Below are 20,427 nucleotides of genomic sequence, written 5' to 3' on the forward strand. Positions count from 1 at the left end.
CATAAAATTTATTATTAATCAGAACTTTCAAAATCCAACATTTCAATAACAGGAAGAATTAGAGAAACTACCCAGTGCTTCCAAAGTGGATCTCCTGTTGGATGATGATCCCCTATCGCCTCTCAAAGGTAAACTACTGCTTATTTAGGCAGAATATTTAAATGACAAACTGCCATAATGAGCTGCTGGCCTAATTTCCCAAAGAGTAAACTGGGCTTCTTCCTCTTTGCAGATGAATCTAGGAGGGTGTTACAAGCTTGGCTGGAGAGGTAGAACCAGAAGCATAGTAAATGCCAGACCTGGCTAATATTGCCTCACTTTTGAGCTAGCGAATTCTACTTTCCTTGTTGCAAGGAGCCTATGACCCCAGGAGGGGCAAGCATATTTAAGTGAAGGTAGATTTCTAATGGAAATGTCACAGGGCGCTAAGAGGCGCCTGTTCCTTTAAGCCCAGGGGCAGCCTAGCCAGGGGGCTCTGCAGTCTAGGCAGTGCATCACAACTGCAGGTTACCTGAGCAATAGGCTAATGATGTACTTAGCTGGCACCGCAGATGGTCAGCTGACCAGAAGGAAGCAAAGGCCTGAGCTCATATGAGCCCAATGCTGGGACTGGCAGTAGTTAGGTCTCTGGCAACAGTCAGGGTAAGGAGCTCCTGCACAAGGAAGCTACTCAGGGATGTTTGGTAGCCTATTCTGCTGCCTGCAAGAATAGAAAGGCTCCAAGAGCTAATAAGGTACCCAGGGCTAGGAGCCATGCTATATGAAGGGAGAAGTGTGCCTTCTTAAAGGGGCAGAGCTCAGCTTCTTCTGGTTATTGTTATGTTATAGCCTAGGACGTTATGTTTGTATTACTGATTGTACCAGAGGTTTGTGATGAGGCTGTAAGAGGAGGTTTGGAGGCCTCATTAGTGCCCAGAGGGGCAGACCTGGACAAGGACCAGAGAGCCTGGTACCAGACATAAGGGCCAGAGAGCCCAGCACCACTGGAATGCAGCAGACAGGGGCCAGTGGCCAGTGACTGGAACAGATCAAGCTGAGTTAGTGCCTCGGACCCAGGTTCAACACAGTGGGCCTAGGCTAGAAGGCCTAGCCAGATTAAAGGGGCTGAAGCGGAGTAGGCTGAGACCCTAACAGAGGGAACAACATTCCTGTAACACCCACAAGGCATGGGGCATGGTAAAAGTGGGGTTTGGAGCCATGTGATTAATGTATAAGGCTTGAGGGGCTCTGTGTGGCACAATTCTGGAGTGAGGTCTGGTGAAGGGCCCAGGGACTCATGCAAGGGTCAGCAGACAAGGGCTACATAAGGCCCGTGGACAGCCTCTTAATTTATTACTTAACCATCAAGACATAGCAGGAGAGACAAGAGGGCACCCTCAGGGCAGAGCTGGTATGATCACAGAGCCACTAGGAGCTCACAGCCACATCTTGGGACCCTGGTCCATAACAAAGCGTTTGTTTCTTCAAGTCCTCCAAACACAGATTACATGCTTTACAATGAAACAAATACTGTATTTTCTTGAATACCACATCCCCCAGAAAGACACAGACTTTGGTTTTGGAAGTCAGAATGTAGAAAAGAAAGATGCTTCGAGTCTTAGCTGAGTGGGCTGACTACATACATCAGCTCACTCACCCTCAGCCAGGTCAGTGACTCTTTGGTGGCAATGTCATAGTGTTACCTTCACAGTCACTGCCAAATTTATAGCAGCTTTTTTGCTGCTCATTCAAAAGATACTGCCATTTCAGTCACAGTTGTCAGTGGATTAACAAATGGATTCTGTCCTGCTGCTTTCTGGCCAGAGAGAACTGTCAACCACTTTGGCAGCCATTCCATGCTCTTATTCCATCAAAGAAAAAAATCCTCACTTAAGACATGCATGCCAATTTTGGAGAACTTGTTTTAGGGGAAAAAGGTATATGGTAGCTATGATATAGATTTTTTTTAAGGACATTCAATTGAGCTTACAAATAGAGATGATTTTAATAATACGGTTTATGCACTGTCCATTTGTTTTTGTTTTTTTTATTGGTATACCTTGTAAAAATGCATCTAATTATCTTTAACAATGTTATATAAGGATGTTTTCTTGAAGGATCTCTTAAACACAAAAACCAAGAAACACAAGTCTTTTGCCCCTATGAACTGGACAGAAAAAAAGGAGTATAAAAAGTTAGTTATAAAAGAAAGTAAGAAGTATGTCCAGGCAAGGAAACTAAGTTACAAGAGTGCAAATTTGGCTACACCTTAGTAGCTCACTTATCATCATATGAGTTTGTGCCAAACACAAACTGGAATCAACAAATTTTGGAGAACTGTATATATGAATTATGTAAGGATTAATATATCTATGCACTGATATCTGTAATTCACAAATGTAGAAACAGAAAACTATAATATCTGAATTCAAGATCCTTGAAACATTGTCTTAAATCAGTTTGAAAGGCAATCAGTAATTTGTGAGTAATTTGCATGCCAACAATTTCTCTTTTTGATGCTATTTTGATTATCATATCATTATCTGATAATGTTTATTTGCACCTAGATTAATGCAAATGAATGAGAACAGGAAATAAATTAAAAGCAGAAATATAATTTTCAGCCATAATTAAAACTGCTGATTTCCAGGCAAAGTTATTTGGCTGTTCTGATCATGAGAAAACTCTTTGAATGATATCATTGTCCATGAACTCATGATTCAGGATAGATGCCATTATGTGGTGTGGCCCTAACTGTCCTCTAGTGGTTTAAGTCCTATTATGGATTTAGGAGCTAGCTAGTAATACTTAAAGCAAAGATTCAGTATTAAAAATTATCCAACTTAGAATATACTTCAATGATATTTGCCTCGTTATTCAATATATATTTGAGATTTCTCAATGACCATTTAAAAATGATTCAAGTACATTTTGACAATATGGAACTGTCTATCTCTGAATCCATAAACCCATAAAATTCAGTCTCTGTTTTGAAGGAAAATCTCTAAAATAGATCTGAAAATATTAAAATAAAAAATCCCTTGATGCTGGGAAAGCAGGATTTCTGAATAAAATAGTTCAAAGATAATTGGGCTAAGAATTTTTGGCATCACTTTTGAGCTCACCATTTTCAAGGATATAAATGTGCTGATTAAACTTTCAAAATGCATGTAGTAGTGAGTATAGTAAGTATGACTGCGTTCTTACTTCTCCCATGAACACTTTTGTAAAACAGCAATATATTATAAAATTTAGTTACTATACTTTCCTTTGAGATTACAGTCAGGATCTTCTATAACTTTTTCCCTCACTCAGGATGCAGCAACAGATCTGCCCTTGGGTTTTGGCCTGCTATCATTAAATAATATCTGCCTTCATAATATGAAATCTGGAACCACCGTACATTCACAATTCTCCTTTAGGTCTTTTCTAACTACTGTGGGGAAAAGGGAAACTATTTTTTCCTGGGAAAATCTAGACATTTTTAAATTGAGGACTGTAGACTTTATGACAATGGGAGATACGTTCCAAGGGAGGTTGTTTGAAAACTTTAATACAGTGTCTTACTGTTTTAATCTGTTCTTTTCCCCTGTTTTCAAGTTAATCAATAAGCTTTATCCAGAACATGGGATTTTATTTTATTTCTTTAATATCTGTAAAATTGTTTGCATTATAATGCACACCTTCCCAAGCATCTTTATGGGAGTTAGGGGATTTAAAAACAATGCCATTGTACTTTGCTACACATAAAGGAAAAACATAAAGACCATGCAGACTGGAGTACTTTAAACTCTACTAACTTCAAATAATGAAAAGCTTCAGTATAAAGTTTCAGAGTTTATTTTCTTCTCTCTAGGTAAGTGCCACAGTCATAATGCCTCTAGTATACTGGAAGTTACTCCACATAAGTCCCAGGTGTACTAAGTCAGTTAAAGAAGTTTATAGAAAAAAATGTCAAGAGCGGAGTTAGTACCTTAGGGACTTCAGTATGTGGCAATGATTTTCTCTCATACTTTCTGAATTCTTTATCTGGATAAATAACCTAACTTTTGCAGGCTAAATACAAAAGCAGAAAGTGCAGATTTGTTTCAGATTAGGTGTAGGAACCCTGTAGCAATAAATGTTATTTAATTATTATTTCTATTGAATCTAGAATTTTGAATAGAAAATTTTACCCATGCTTCCTTGAAAATGTTCCCTATTCAAGTACTAAAGGTGCATAGATCATACAATAGATTTGTGGCATGCATGCTTACACAAGGAAATGAAACCAATATAGGGTGCAAAACTAGATCTGGAAATTACTGATAGTCAGATATGCTCTGGTTTACATTACTTCCATATCCAAAATAAATCCACATATTTTTTTCTATCTGCATATCAAACCCTAACAGATAAACACTGCCAATTTACCATGACAAACCATAAGAATTAGCATGAGGGAGACTATTTTGGCATTATTTTCTAAAGGTAAATTTTGACACTGCTTGCCAGGATCTATATTCCATATATCTTGTGGGCTTTTTAAAAAAGTATGGTATCATTTACTTTCAGTTTTAATACTTCATGTTTGAATTCTGCAGTTTCAAGATATGGGTCTTCTCTTCAGCCCATGTACAAAGCTCAAGTAGATTGTTTGCAGCTGTGAAGCCAACCTTAAGTTGTATTCCCCCACCACAAAAGTCAATCAGATGCACTCTGATACCAATGCATACAAACTTACCTGAACTAGTTCACCTACAAATGTCACTGTAGTTGTGGCAGCGGGCATCTCAGCCAGACCAAGTTGCCCAAATATTATTTATCCTGAGTGCTAGGCAGGTGGTCTGCACTGAACATTAGCTGCACTGGATCACCGCTATGGATAAGGACAGAAATTATGCATATGTGATCAGAAACTGGTTCAAATCTATAACACAACAGGGGTTCTTGTACATATGATGAAAACTGGTCTTTCTTGAGGTTTAATTGTGTCATGCTGTACACATGTGGGGGGAGGGTTAATGATTAAATGTGTGTGTTACATTGCAAACTAAATCACATCGGCATGTAGTTTACTTTGCAATGTAGCTACTTTTAAGTTGCAACCTTTTGACAGCTCACTGTCCACCCTTCCCTTCCCCGCCACCCCTGCTGTGGGAGAGCAGGTTGGAGACAGAAGCAGCGAGAGGCCCAATCCTTTTTTCCCCGCTGCAAAGCCTGCTCACCTCTCTTGCAGCCAGGGAGTGAGCTGCAGGTGGGCTGAGCAGCCCTTGAACTGTTGGGGGCCCCAGTCCTTCCTTCCATGGTGCTAGCATCTCCTGGGGCCACCCAGGTGGGCTGCTAGCAAGTGGGTGTTGCCTCAGTTCAGGCTAGGGTAAACAGTTAGACTGGACTGGTGCTGCCTTTGAGCTGGGGCAGCAAGGGCCTGCTAGCAGCCCACCTGGGTGGCCTCGGGAGGTGTTGACAGTGTGTAGGGAAGGACCAAGGTCCATGCAGCCTAGGGCCCACTGGTGGCTCACCCAATGGCTGTGGGAGAGGTGGGAAGGCTCTGTTGGGGTGTTAAAAAAAAAAAGGCTCAAACCCACAAAAAAACCCTTGTTGGTTTTTTTGACAGAGCCTGCCTGCACAAGCTGCCACCAGGCTGTACAGCTGCAGGAGGAGAGGAGGGTGGTCCTCCTCTCCACAGTAGTGGCACCCCACCTGGGTGGGCTGCTAGCTGTGCAGGTTCTGCCCCAGCTCACAGGCAGCAACCACCAGATCCAACTCTTCTCTGAGCCCACATGGTGAGGAAGGACTGGGGTCCCCACAGCTCAGGGGCCACTTGGCCCACCAGCAGCTCACCCCCCAGCTGCAGGAAACTTGGGCAAGCTCTGCGTGGAAAAAAAAGAAAAAGGACTGGTCCACTCACTGTAACAGCGATGGAAGTGCCTAAATTGAAATGGTAGGTTTTTTATCATTGCAATTAAAAACACCGTTTCAATTTAAGAGACTAAACCCTTGTCATGTGTACAAGCACCCCAGAAGTTCAGTGCCCATAAACAACTTTCAAAATGGTTGAAACTGGTTTAACATAAACCTGGATAGTGCAGGATCAGACCTAACTGATTTAGGTGAAACCAGATCCTGTCCCTGATCTACTCCAGATTCAAGTTAATTCAAGTTAACTCAATTGCCCAGCATCCTAGGATTCTTTGCACTCTCCCCCACCCCCACACTCCTTTCAAGGTGGGTGAGCTAGCCTTGGCCCACATTGTCTGCTCCAACCAACCCAGAAGGTGTGCTATAGTACCCCCCTCCCCACCCTGAGCTTCTGGCCTGGGGTAACTGCAGGTATATGGCTGCATTTATTGAATCAAAAATGAATGTCTGTTCACTTTCTTATCAGATCAATCTATATAGCTAAGACTAAACTGTGAAGACTGAATCAATCCTTCTTGGGCTTTTTGACAACCTGGACTTAGCCTATATGATCCAGGCAGTTTAAAGTTAGCTTAGGCACCTCTACGTAAGTTTCAATCACATCTCTGGATTTCAATAGAGCAGTGCTACACAACTTTCCAAGCCTGCAGGCTGGAAGTGATGCAGGGCCAATAAAAGGCCTGATCCACCATGGTCTTTCCTGACTGGGGCCTGATCCAGCAGGATGCAGGCTTGGCCTGCCCAGGGCTTGATCTACCCAGCACATGAGGCCAGCCTTGTTAGTGCTTGATCCAGCTTGAAGGGACAGCTTGGGGCATGTGGAATTGGGGCCCTTGCCAGATTGTTCCAAGTCAACTGGCCCAGGGGGCTTGGAAGTTTGTTGGTACGAGAGGGTAGCAATATTAATAATTGCCACTAGTCCTCTGCTGTCAAATTTCTGGACATGTGAAGAGCCCTGCAAGCAGGATCCCATGGCTTAATGGGCCTGATCTGGCCTGCAGGCTGGAGGTTGAGTACTACTGTGATACAGCAATAGTGTCACACTGAAAATAACCTTGCTTTCCCCCAACTCAATTTTGTTTTTCCCTAGGTAACAAGAACCAATGAAGTGTTGCTGGAAAGTGCTCTGGAATGTGTCCAGAAGCTCTCATGTGATCTTTCTATAGCTTACTTCCCTGTGCAAAGAAAACATACCAGTTCTAAAAAAAGTCCTGTCACAACCTCACCACCTGTCAGCAAAAATATTAATCAACCAACCACCCAATGTTCGTGTCTTTTAATGGCAAAAAAACCCAACAAATACGCTTTAAAAGGGAATAGTTGTATAACTAAGCAATACCAGACTTTGAAAGGTTGTTTCCAACACTGTGGAAAATAAATAAGCCACACGCACACACATACACATTGAGAAAACTGCAATGTCCTCAGATTAAGCTGAATCTTTCATTCCTTGGTGAACCACACTTATATTATTATTATTACACCGCAGGCTATCCTGTCCCAAGGAAAAGGAGGGGGAAAAATCTTGTTTTCCTGCTTTATCATCCTTCTCACAATAAGTTTTATGTTGCTAATAAGATAATAGATAACATGCACAGCAATTTTTGCAAGCAAATTGCCAGGCTTATAATGCAAGTCACAAGGAAGAAATGAGTAAGTAACCTTATAATTTCCAAGTGCAGCACATAAGGTATCCTTTTTGCTCAAATAATGGTTAAGAAAGAAAATAAATTAAAGCATTTCTTTATTTGCATTTTCAAGACCCATTTCAAGGGGATATGGTTTAAATAATAATTTCCCTAAGGGCTTGAGAAGAGTATCCAACCAGCTGCTTCCAGCCTGGCTGCAATTTAGCATCTAACCATATGTTCTATTCACATGGATACTCTTTGAATTTGAGGTTAATCCTTTACAAGAGTTGAATGTTATTCTTTAGGTTTAATTATAGAGAGACTTCTTATATTTTTTTCTAATCTAGATAAAATATGAATCAAAAAAGGGAAAGAGAAAACAGGTAAAACCTATATTCTTTCAATCTTAAGAGCCAAACATTTTTAGTCATATAATTATTTCTATCTTATAAATATCAACATCTCTTACCAATAATGGGAAGGACTGATAAATTAAAATTTGGAACATTTTCTAGATTGAATTCTGGGTACATAAAATAACATGTTATGTTAGGAAGAAAATGGGGAGCTAATATGGTTAAAGTATTTAAAATTTCAGGACAATTTTATGACTGAAATAGCCCTACAGAATGGGTTGGCATGTGACATATTGATACTGGCCTAGAACCACTAAAAATGTGCTCTAAGGTAATGCTGTGGAAGAGGCATTTTGATTTATTAGTAGTTTCAAAAAGTAAAAACTCTGAAAATGAATCCTTTTTAAATTGTAATTGAACTGAAATGTCACAACATTATATTTTATAATTGTGCTAATTAAAATAAAATTAAGAATTATTCCCTTAAGAGAAAACATTGAAATCCTTAGTAAAAAAACTATACAAGACAAATGTTTGTATTCTTTGGAATTTTATGTTGGGCTATTTTTATCCCTGAAACAATTTCACAGTTTTTATATAAATTAGTTACTATAAATGACTGAATATTGCCTAATCTTCATTTTTGGCTGAAAGACTTTCATTTGAAAAGCTAAACCAGCTTTACACCAAAACCTTAGTTGTGAGCTATGCAGAGACACAGTCTTTTTCCTTCTTATGTGTGGGTTTTAGCCTAGGCCTGTCTTTCCAATCCTGAACCTTCCTATATTGACATCTGGAACTAACATAACCTTCTATCTTACTTTGAAAGAAGACATTAATTTGGGTTATATTTAGCCACTGTACTTAAAAGTCAAATTTTTTTGGAGTAACAGCATTGGATGAAATCCTGGCCCTACTGACATTAGTGGTAAAACCCATGAACTTTATTTGAGAAACAAATTCACTTATTGGTTGTAGTAGGACCAAGTAAATAGTTATAAAATCTCAGAATCTTAATTACTTCATACTTAAGCTGGCTAGAATTACAAATATCAATTATAGAGAGGAATTATCATAGGAAGTTTAATGCTGCCACTCTGAGACTTTGGGGGGAAAGGATATTGCATTATTGTAGTTTTTGCAGTCTGGCAAATTCATAGAACTTCCATAACTTTTGTATTTGAAAATTCATATTAGTTAGGTTGGGTCATAATGCTGCATAACTCATTTTTAAGTTATTAGAAAGCATGCTTTAAATATTCTTCAATTTTAAAGAATGCCCCCCATCCTTACTTTCTACACCAGGACCTTGGAAGCACCCTTGAACTGTTATAAATAATTTTCCATTGTCTCTTTTGGAAAAAAAATAAAAGTTAGAATTAATAAGAAAGATCTTAGAGTTTCAAAAATAAGCATGAGACTAATGGCAGAATTATAAGGAAACTATTTTTAGAAGGACTTATGCCTTCTGATAGCATGATACTTTGAAAATAATTATTTGAAGGGTGAAATTCTACCCAAAGAAGTATTTTCATAATTAGAAGAAAGAAAAGGCCTTATTATAGTTATTCTTGATAAAAATTGTTTAATGAAATATGTAGAAACCATTTCTGTAAGCTTAATTTTTCACTCTATCATGATCTATATCAGTTACAATATTTGCATTTCTAAATACACTTCAGCAGTTCGTTACTGAAAGTTTACTAATAGACGTGTTAATTACCTTTTCCTATTTTTAGTATCCATTTCATAAGGAATATTTCTTCACAAGCAAGCCTTAATAAGGAATCAAACTGATTGTGAATAACAAATTCAAAGGTGATCTTCTGTTCAATAAACAACTATATTTTGGCTAATGTGCAGACTGATAAACTATTACATGTTTTGTTGCCATGCCAACACTTGCTACTTCGTAAAAAAAGAATCACAACATTTTGGTCTTATAGGTACAGGAGGCAGAACTGTTAAGTGTTCATTTCAAGTGAATATTTAAACAATGGCATGTATAATAATTAAGAAGATACAAAAAACGTATCACTACAAATTTAGGTGTAGACTTTTTCCGTAACCTGTAGTTCCCTGATATATTTTAATACACACACAGATGAACTCTGCAGACAGTAAGAGAAGAGACTTTTTCAGAGAGCTCTCTAATGGTGTTAATATATTTCCAAATATCTCTTCACTCTTGTCACATTTCACTTCATGCACATTAAAATTCTCTGTAGTCTATTGACTAAAACACATTATAACATTTCTGTCTGATTGTAGGTTAGCACTTGTATGGCAGCAAGAACTTAATATAATTCAAATACTACAATATTTTTAAATATATCTAGGAGAGCTACAAGCCAACATGACTGAGCCAAAATGAGCTGTGCCGAACTCCTGAATATAGAATGTCTTGATTTAACATGTTTTATAATGATCTGCTAAGTGATAAAACAATTACATTTTAGCAATATTATAAATAAGTTGCTATGTAAAAATCCCATTCTAGTGTACATTATCCAGTTTTAATACAATTCTCTGGACTTAAGGAAAAAGAACAGTAGGTGAAGCTCAAATGGATTCAAGTTGAACTACCTGAGTATATATAAAATTGCTCATTTTGCAGGTCTTTTTATTATTGCTGGAATTTGACTGCTAAGTTCACATCAAAGGAGAAGAATCAAAGGCTCTATTCACACTACTGAGGACCTCTCCTGAAGAATAAATATACATGTTTTAGCTTCTCATCTCAGATGAAGGATAGCATGTTCTGTATCATAGCAGAGAAATTCAACAGTTCCAGATGCCAGTGTATATATCCACTCACTAGATAAAATCATCGTTAGCAGTATAGGAGACTTTTAGTTTTTTAAAGAGCTTTCTGTACAGGAAATTGTTATACAGAGGTATATATATACACTTGTAGAATACCACATAAGGTATTTTCAGAGCAAACCTCCATTCAATGCCACCTTGGAAAGTGTGGGAATCATATTCTGCAGTTTTAGTCTGAACATGCTAATCATTTAAATGATCTACCTTGAGCAGGGGCCTGGACAAATTAATCTTGTTAGGTTCCTTCCAGCCCCACTATCCTATAATCTGTAAATAAAATAAAAAAGAAGCCAGGTACTTACCTTTCGGGAGTGGATTTCTTTCACATAAAGTGGAAGTAGAAATTCAGATACACCTTCAAGTCGTATTCCTTTTTTGGTGACTCTCAGGTTCCCCATTCCATCCTACAAGCAATAATATAAATATGTGTGTGTCACTTAAGGAAGAAACCACTGTCCAGAAAAAAAATAATACCAGAAATATACATGTAATATCTGGCCTGGGGTCCAGAAGTAGCAAATGCTAATTGACTGAACAGCAAACGAAAATAAAAGGAACTCTCATTATACACAAACCTTTTCATGCATACAAATCAGAGGAAGGACAACCAGATTTTCAAAATATGTTTAAAAGTAGGTGTCAAGCTAGAAGATATATGATACTTTTCTAGGCAGTAGTCAAACATGTGCTGAAGCTGTGGCACAGTGTAGAAGGTTGATTATTGAAACCTTCTGAAAACTCCAAACAACGGTTTTGAAGAAAGCAAAATATGTCTACATAAATTATCTATATTTGCCAATCAACATCCTGCCTACCTCTTGTATTTATGGACACCCATCTTGTAACAAAAGAATGTTGTTCCACTGATAAAAGGGTAGGTCAAGATCTGGGGAATCTATGCAAGGAATGGTACCTTTATAATATCACTCATTAGAATATTGAGAAGTGCTCAATATTAAGAGAATCCTACTTTATACAGTTGAAGGTAAAAGCAGCAAGGAGTCTACTGAGGACCTTAAGGGAGGAAAAACAGCATTGCCACTGAGCAGTGAAAGGAAGAAGCATTCAGCTGTACATAGTGCAGCAGCTTGAGCTGTCAAACGCTTGCAAGAATAAATCCTGGCACACAAGTCCTGAACCAAAGGTCTTTCTACCACCTTCTTCAAACTCAATTTCGGTGCAATTCTGAAGAGCAGCAGAAAAATAGAAAGATGTTCAACTAATTCTTCTCTATTATAATACAATAAAATGACCCTTCTCCTGCTTACTTAAAACATTGACTGGATTTAGTAGGAATGTATTTGGGTCCAAATTAGTAACACTTTAATATAGTCAAGTTATTTTGGACATTTTACATGCAGATTGAACTGTTGTGTTCAGAAGTCACTCAGACCCAAAGAAAGTTACAAAAAGTTGTTTCATTCTGGGCATGTCTTTACTGCTTTTTCTGCATTCTGCATTGCCACAAATCGTACTCCACCTAAGAGCTAAATACAAATGTTCAAGTAGTTTCAGTGAGTCCATGTACTATTCCATAGTTCTGCTGGTCTCTCCCAAGATATCAGTACCACTGTTGTAGGGCACTAGTAACTCCATTTATTTGGGCTGTCTTGTGCCCTCAGCCATTTTGACCTATTCTGGTTGTAAGCTTATCTAAGACATTCTGAAGTAAATCTCTGAGAGGGATGTTGGACTAGATGTTCTTGTGCGGGCCCTTCCAGTCTTTACATGACTATAATTCTGTGCGCCCATGTAGAGAAACATGGAAGGGGACCAGAAACACTTTTGGTCCTCTTCCGGGTCTACCAGGGAACATACTGGGCCCCTCCCCCCCGCATCCACCTGACTCAACAATCAGCCATGGGGGGACCCTGGGTGCCCCCCCCAGACCTTTACATGACTAATAAACTGTACCACTATTACAATTTGTAGCCATTATTTCTCCTTGCAGATCCACACATATTCATAAAGAAGTAACAGTTTTCAGGACCCCAAATCATACAGAATTGTTAGCTTTCCTTTACCTATCGCTTTATGGACCTGCAAGTTCCTCCCAACTGAGAGTTTGGAAAGATATAACACTTGTAGCACTATGAACACCCTTGTAGTGCTATAGAAGTTGAAGAGACAGGTGAACATGCCCCCTGTAGTACTATATAGATGGCACAAGTATTAAAAAATTTTGCTAGATGAAACAGTAACTTCTCTGTAGCACTACATTTTGGGACATTAGGCTATCAGTGTGCATGCTGCAGCTTTCAGTGTCCTGGAGGCTGCAGCACTGCTTGCTACTAAGACTGTGCAATGCTGTGGTCCCCAATTTGATTCAGCAGAGATTTGGCCCAATTCGGTGGCTGAATCTCTGAATCCTCATCAAATCAGGAGACCCTTTAATCTCTCCAAATTGAATTGGAACCCTCTGAATTGATTCAGAGAAATTCAGAGAGATTCAGAAAGATTCAACAGTTCAGACATACACTCAGCTTTAAATGTTTTTTTTTACGTACTTCAAGGTCCCAGGTAGCTTGTGAATGCTGAGATGCTGGGGTGGATGGAGTGTTCCTCAGGAGTGTGTTTGCCTCCCCAGTGGGCCTAGCAATAGACCCGGAAGTGGACCAGAAGCACTTCCAGTCCACTGGGGAGTGCTCCCCCCCCACCCCCCCGCAGCCTCCTGGCTTGGCGACTGGTGCCTCTTGGGTCTGGGGGGGGGCACCCAGGGTCCCCCCATGGCTGATTGCTGAGTCAGGTGGATGCGGGGGGGAGGGGCCCCAGTATGTTCCCTGGTAGACCCGGAAAAGGACCAAAAGTGTTTCTGGTCACCTTCCATGTTCACCACTGAGCATGCATCCCTCCCCCCCCACTCCCACTCCTGTGGGACAGTTCATCTGCTCCAGCATCACAGCATTCATAAGCTGTGCATGGTACCTTGCAGTATGTCGAAAAAACATTTAAAGCTGTGTTTATGGCTGAATCACTGATACTCGGAATTGCCACTTAATTTTCAGATTTGCATATGGCTGAATCAAATCAGGGACAGTGATCTGAACCAACGAATCAAATCACTGTCCCTGATTCAGGCTGAATCCAAATTGAAATAAAAAATGGCCTGTTTTGCACACCCCTACTTGCCACCACCAACCAGGAGCTCGCTGTTCCAGTTTATTTATGTTTGATTGAAATACTAACCATTGGTGCTATGAAAAAATCCACTAGAACTGGTGTTGGTGGTATTATTACCCTTGTCCAAGCACTGCATACTCTGCTGTCAATTGTAAATTATTAATACACTGTGAGGTAAATCTACTGCTGTTCTTGCAGTTTTCTAGATGTTGCATATTGAGTTGGCTTGTGTTGTTTTCCATAGCACGTATCAGATGTATTTGCCCTTTTTTTTAAGACTTGAAACAGCCGCTTCCTTTCTGCCTCAAGTCTCTTTTTTTATAGTGTTGTGGATTCTCTAGCAGATCTATGATGTTAACCTCACCATACACCTTCAAAAGGCTTTAGTGCAAATTGGTTGACTTCCTTTACAGCATTTTATTTAGTTTTCATGGGTTATTGCTGTCTTCCAGAAGTCCCTCTGAAAGTTTTATGCCAGATTCCACTCATGCTTGCATCCCTAATCAAACTCAAGTAATCCCCTAAAATTGCAGCATTTGCTCTTCATCCTTGAATCAATCACCAATATTCTGTATTTATTTTAAAAAAGCAGGAGGTCACCTGATCAGCTACAGTCAAAGGACTGTCTATTTCAACCTTTCCAGTGAAGCAGTATTAAATATATCCTAGAACATCCCTGGAAGGGAAACTTTAAATTACAACTAAGTCAGAGTACTACCTGCTTGTCATGGTTTTAATAGCATGTACATATACATGGATTGCATAGTAGAAGTAGCTAATGAAACAAGGAAAGAATATTCTCATATAGCTAAATCTCATAAATAACCACACACTCTTAAAATCAAAATTTTAATTGGAAAATCTGTGGCAATCAAATGTAGCTTGGGGACAATTTATTTTACCTTTACAGTAGGACTGGCCCCTCCCCTCTGTTCCCTGGCTGAAGCTCCAGCACAGACTGGTCTGATCCCCTCCTCCCCCTCACCACTCCCTGCTAAGCAGGAATTCCCCTCTTCCCTCTGCCTTGCTGGGGAGGTGTCTGTGTATTAGTTAGCAGATCACATGCTGGCTATGGTCTGTGCTGAATCAACAGGTAGAATCAACAGGTAGCTGGTAATTTTCCTCTGTTGTTTTTTTAGTGGGGCAATAAACAGTGTGTTCGAGGTGATAAACACTTTTATCAATTCCCTGCTGGGCTAATCAAAGCATCCTGCCAGGGTATGGCCATGCCTCCCCTCAGCTTAGTGCTGTCAAAGGGATGGGAGGGCTGCTCTAGCACCCTGCAGCTTCTGGCCTCAGCCATTGCAAGCATGTGCCTGCTTTTCTGGGATGTCTGCCTGGTTACAAAACTAATTTAGCCTGGCCAGGTTAGACTAACCTTCAAAGATTGAATTAGTTCAGGCTCAGGCTTTTTGAATGTCTGTCCCTAGCCAAAGTGAAAAGACACTTACATACTAAAGTGGTTTTATTTTTATGTAGCTGTATCTATCATCATACATGAGGGAAATACTTACACAAGCGTAAGGCTTCTTAATATTGATATTACTCTGTCGCCTCTAGAAATCACACTTGGCAATTATATCAGTTTAAAAAAAACCTACCCCCTTCTACGTTCCCCACCAACACATTTATACAGGTATAGCTTTTGAGTTAGGACAAGTAAACAAAAGAGATAAATCATATGTGGTAATCTAAGAAAGACTTAACAGTAGGTGGTAAAGCTGAAATAAGCCCAAAGATTTAATGAATGAAAGTCACTTCTCTTATTTCATGGTTACAAAAATATCAGACACAATAGAAAAAAAATTGTTTTCAAGCTATGCTGGATCTTTAAAGATGATCATTTAGAGGAATTATGCCTTTGTACACCATTTTAAGATTAAACTATGTCTCTGTGATGAAGGTCCAGAAGCCATCATTATAACAATAAAGACCACCTCATTTTCAAGACAGGGGACTATCATAATGGCAGACTCAACAATGGGTAACTTTTTCAGTTAGTATATCTACACTACAGTATATACTCCTGCAACAGTGTGAAACTAATGTAGCATCAGTAGAAAATAAAAAGCTTTCTCCATTTTAGAGAATGAAGGACCCCTGATATTCTATACATATTTAGGAAGGCTTAAAACTTATTACACAAAGTAGGAGGATACTTCCTTTTCCATTAAAAGTAAAAGAGGAGATCAAATGTGGTCTGGGAGTAGAAGAATTCTGAACTTGATGTCATGGCATATAGTTAATTAAAAAAGCAGTGTTCTCACTTTAATTTTGGTAAGTATTTTTAAAATAATTTGTATACACTCTGTAGATGTTCTTTTTAAAAAAAGTGCGAATGTGATGCCACCACCTGTACCCAGAGGGGAAACTAAGATAAAGACACTATCTCCTCATTGACAAATCAATGCTAATGCAATACTCCTGCTGTTCTATCAACAGGGAAAACCGACAGGGAACACCAACTGTGCCATATTTTAGCTATGAATAAATATTCAATAGGAAGCAGGTACTGTTTTACTTACTCAGAGACAAACACATTTGCTAAGTGAAAAGGAGAAATTAACATATTACTTCATCTGGTTCTGATGGGGCATTTGTGGCTGCAAGATACAGCACTAATATATATTACGCACAAAAAATGCATTAAGAACAGCATTGCTGAGGTTGCTAGGTCAAGTGCTTAAGGGACAGGAATTGCCAGGAGTAAGGTTTCCTTTTTTCACTACCTTTCAGATATGCATATAATACTATCTTTAATAATACTGTCACCCACTGTTATTTTCTCAACCATCCTACTTCAGTCATTACAAAGGACTGAGAGTACTTTGTTCATATGCAGCTACTTAATATTTTGTTTTGTTCAAAATGCAGCTGTATACCGTACTGACTTTACACTATTCAAACTCTGCTGTGAAGACAGAACAACTAATCTTCTGGGTTCTTCTATGGTGTTTATCACTTAAGCAGCTGAGTGCCTTACAAATATTATACACGTGTTTCACAGCATTCCTGTCAGATGAGGTGGTGGTTTTATTCTTATTTTACAGAGCGGAAACTGAGGCACAGAAATTAAGGTAAGCAATAGCCATTAGTTGTGCTAATCTGAAATATCTCAAACTTATTTTTCAGAATGCTTTGTATTATATAGCATGGTTTAAGCACAGTTCACATAAGCTTTAGTTGAAGCTATGGGTGCTCACTTTTAGTATTTTGCTCAGTCAGAGTCTCAGTTTCCTTCATCTTCTTTTTTGAAAGAGAGATTTGTAACTTTAATGTGTGAGCCTTGAAATTAAATAAATAAAATATTCATTTCCTAGTACAATTTTATGCTTCTTTGGGGAAATATTCTTAGGTTCCTTTAGCTCCTTCCCTTCCTTTAGTTTCATCCTGGTCTTCCATAGAAGGACTATCCCTCTGACCATCTGCCAAAGCTTTCCACTTTAAATGCTGTAAGACACTGGGCATATGGGACTACTCTCACCCCAATAAAAATACATTATAAGATAATTAGATTTATTCAATACGACAAGACAGGCAATGCATTTTGGAGTGTCTGCCATGGATGGTGTTAGGAAACTGAAGCAGGGTGACTGTGACCTTAACCACCTGACAAATGCAATAATCTTCTACAAATGATTTTCCTGAAGTGTCTCATTGCCGCTATGAAACAAAATTTGCAAATAAGAAAGAAAAAGTAGTAAGGCCTGTACCCATTGTGCAGGGAAATTTGCTCAAAACATGTTGCCTTCTCTCTTAGAAACTGTTATAGTAAAGAACTGGGAGGAAGTCAGATAAATTCAGATAAATTTGAAAGGTTCTCTTTCTGCATTATTCCCATACTTATTCAGTGAGTGGAACGGGATTCCCAAATGCATCATTGATGTAGTTAGTCTATAAGGTGCAACTACACCATGCCTTTTGCCTGAGGCTCTTGTAATACTATGAATCACATGCATGTTGATGGGTATTAGTGCTAGCTTGAGTTTGGAGTAGTCCCACTACAGGCCAGTAGGAGCCTGTACTGAGAAGTAAGAATCCCCTCCCCTCCCATTCTGGCCTCTCCCCTTGCTCCCTGACCCCCAGGACTCCTCCAGGTCCCTACCCCCAGCCTCTCCCTTCCCCTCAGGGTCTCCCCTTGCTTCCCCCCACCTCCACAGCATTACTTACTTGTGTGACTGCCTGTGCTATCTGTCCCAAGGGAGCAGGTAGAGAAGGGTTTACTTTCCTGCCCAGCCACCGCTACTGCTGCTCTTCTGGCTCAGAGAGCAGTAGCAGTGGCAGTAGCCAGGCAGGCAGTTTAAACCTTCCCTGCCTGCTACCCTGGGGGATACACTATGGACAGCCACAAGTAAGCAGGAGGGGAAGGTTGGGGGGAAGTATGTGGGGAGCTAGGGTTCTGGGGAGGGTGGGAGGCACTGGAGGGGACAAGTGGTGGGGGGTCATGTGGAGAGAATTAAAGAGTCAGGATCAGACTGCCTGTCTCCCCTGCCCCACTGCTTGCTTGTCATCTGCTTGCCCCTGCCTATAATTAGATATTAAACATGGAAAATTATGTATTTGTTATAACTTTCCATGTATAGACTCTAATTGTTGGAGAATCTTCTTAAATTCAGAGTCATCTTGGATTCAAGATGTATTCAGATAAATACAGTATTTCCTCATAGGCTCGTGGGCCCCCTGTTTCTATTTTGCTCTCCTTGGCATTATGATTCTTCTTGAATCTTACTCCTAGGGTCTCCATCCTAAAAGGGGTACACAATTCTCAGCTATTATATGATTTCCATGGAATGTAATTAACTATAAAGAAAAAGATCTGCATAGATTTTATTCTCTAGTAAGCTGATATTGTATTGGGGTTGAATTATTTGTCTTTCACAGTTGACTGTTAACAAAAATAAAGCTTCAAATAAAGCAAATTCTGTTTAGTTTAAATTTTCAGGTTGAAGATTAAAGGTCTTTTGCACTGGATTATAAAATATATAAATGGCTACATGTATACATGGACACATTGATTAGCAATCCCAACAAAATGAAATAATATCCAAGCAAGAGGATGAATGCAACTCTGGCCCAAAGATAAAGCTTTTACAACTGGCTGTGGGAATTTGATAAGGTGGCACTGGTGTCTGTATTAAATCAAAAGCTATAATATATTGACTAATAATTTGATGTAATTGACTCATAATTTGATACAATCCAAAGCATTATTGTATTTCCTATTTTTACTTATAACAAGTCTTTGGCAGCAATAATATTGATTGATTTATAGCCACTTCTCTCTTTCTTTGCTCTTGTAATTTGCAATTCCACCTAGTAAGTTTTAGTGGACACTATAAGGACATGTTAATGTGAATGGAACAGATCAGCATGTTTGACAGCTATAGGAAATGATTATCAATTTGTCTTCCGAGGCAGATTTATGTATTTCCATTCCCACTCTTCAGCATATTGGGAACCCAAAGCCTTGCTCATATTATAGAAAAAAAATTAACAAATTCATAATAGAGTCCTACCAGTCTAACTAGTTTATTTCACCCTATGAGTTTCCATATCTTTCATTTTAATAAAACAACAGAAAGGGACCTATCCCCCTCAACTTGCTCAGTTTTTTTCTGCTGTTTGTCCCTGATGAAAAGAAAAGGAAAGAAAAGAAAAGAAAAAATCCCACCACATGCCTGAAACACTTAGAAGCAGATTAAACCACTGTTAATGCTTTTCCTAGTGGTCTGGGATTAATGGTTTTTTCTACAAAACATCTTTTATCTCCACCAGTAATTCAAAAAGCAGAGATATTAAAACTCAAACATATGAAAGACAAACCATTTATTTTATGCTGTTGCTGGGATTTTTATTATCATATTTTGTAATAAATTTTCTGCATTTGAAAGTCAATATCAAAGTAAATGAAGTCTCATATTATAATGGTGTTATAAGTATTTGGGAAGGAAAAATAGTCTGATTTGTTGAAGCTTATGAACTGAGAAGCTTAATAGACATTTTTATCTTTTATGACAAATATCTCTCTTCACAGTAAAATAAACAAATAATCAGTTCATGGATTCAATCAAGTCAAATGCTAATATAACAGAATTTTTTAAGTACTCTGGCTGTGAGTAAGTGGGCATAGATAAATGTTCTTAAAGCAGCTGTTAAATGGACTTATATATGATTTAAGGTCTAAAATTAATTTTATACAAAAATTTTAAAGAATCAAGATGTTCTTCCAGGAGGCAAAAAAGGGTGTTTTAAGCCTTTAATATTCTAAAAACTCCCTATTCTAAAAACAATAATATTTGTTCCTACTTTCAGGTACACTATTAAATCAGAATCTTATACACATCATTACATGGAGAAAAAATATAAGTGGCCTATGAATTTCGCTTAGCCAGTCAAGCATTTGTTTAATAGTTTCATAGTTTCTAGGGTCGGAAGGGACCTGAGCAGATCATCGAGTCTGACCCCCTGCCATGGCAGGAAAGAGTACTGGGGTCAAACGGCCTCAGCAAGGTGTTCATCCAGCCTCCTTTTACAGACCTCCAGGGTAGGAGCCAGCACCACTTCTCTTGGAAGTTGGTTCTAGATCCTAGCCACCCTGACAGTGAAGTAGCGCC

At 38.9% G+C, this 20,427-nt stretch overlaps 1 protein-coding gene across 1 annotated transcript in view; it reads right to left on the reverse strand.

The window, feature by feature from the left end:
* SGCZ (sarcoglycan zeta) overlaps positions 1–20,427 on the reverse strand; it is a 1,118,440-nt gene that overhangs the window by 290,860 nt on the left and 807,153 nt on the right. Inside the window, exon 3 of the mRNA XM_090035994.1 lies at positions 10,996–11,097. Coding sequence (XP_089892120.1) covers positions 10,996–11,097 — 102 coding nt within the window. The remainder of the gene's footprint in view (positions 1–10,995; positions 11,098–20,427) is intronic.

Source organism: Crocodylus siamensis, chromosome 2 (genome assembly GCF_052110815.1).
Source record: "Crocodylus siamensis isolate JL-2025a chromosome 2, ASM5211081v1, whole genome shotgun sequence".
Lineage (NCBI taxonomy): Eukaryota > Metazoa > Chordata > Crocodylia > Crocodylidae > Crocodylus > Crocodylus siamensis.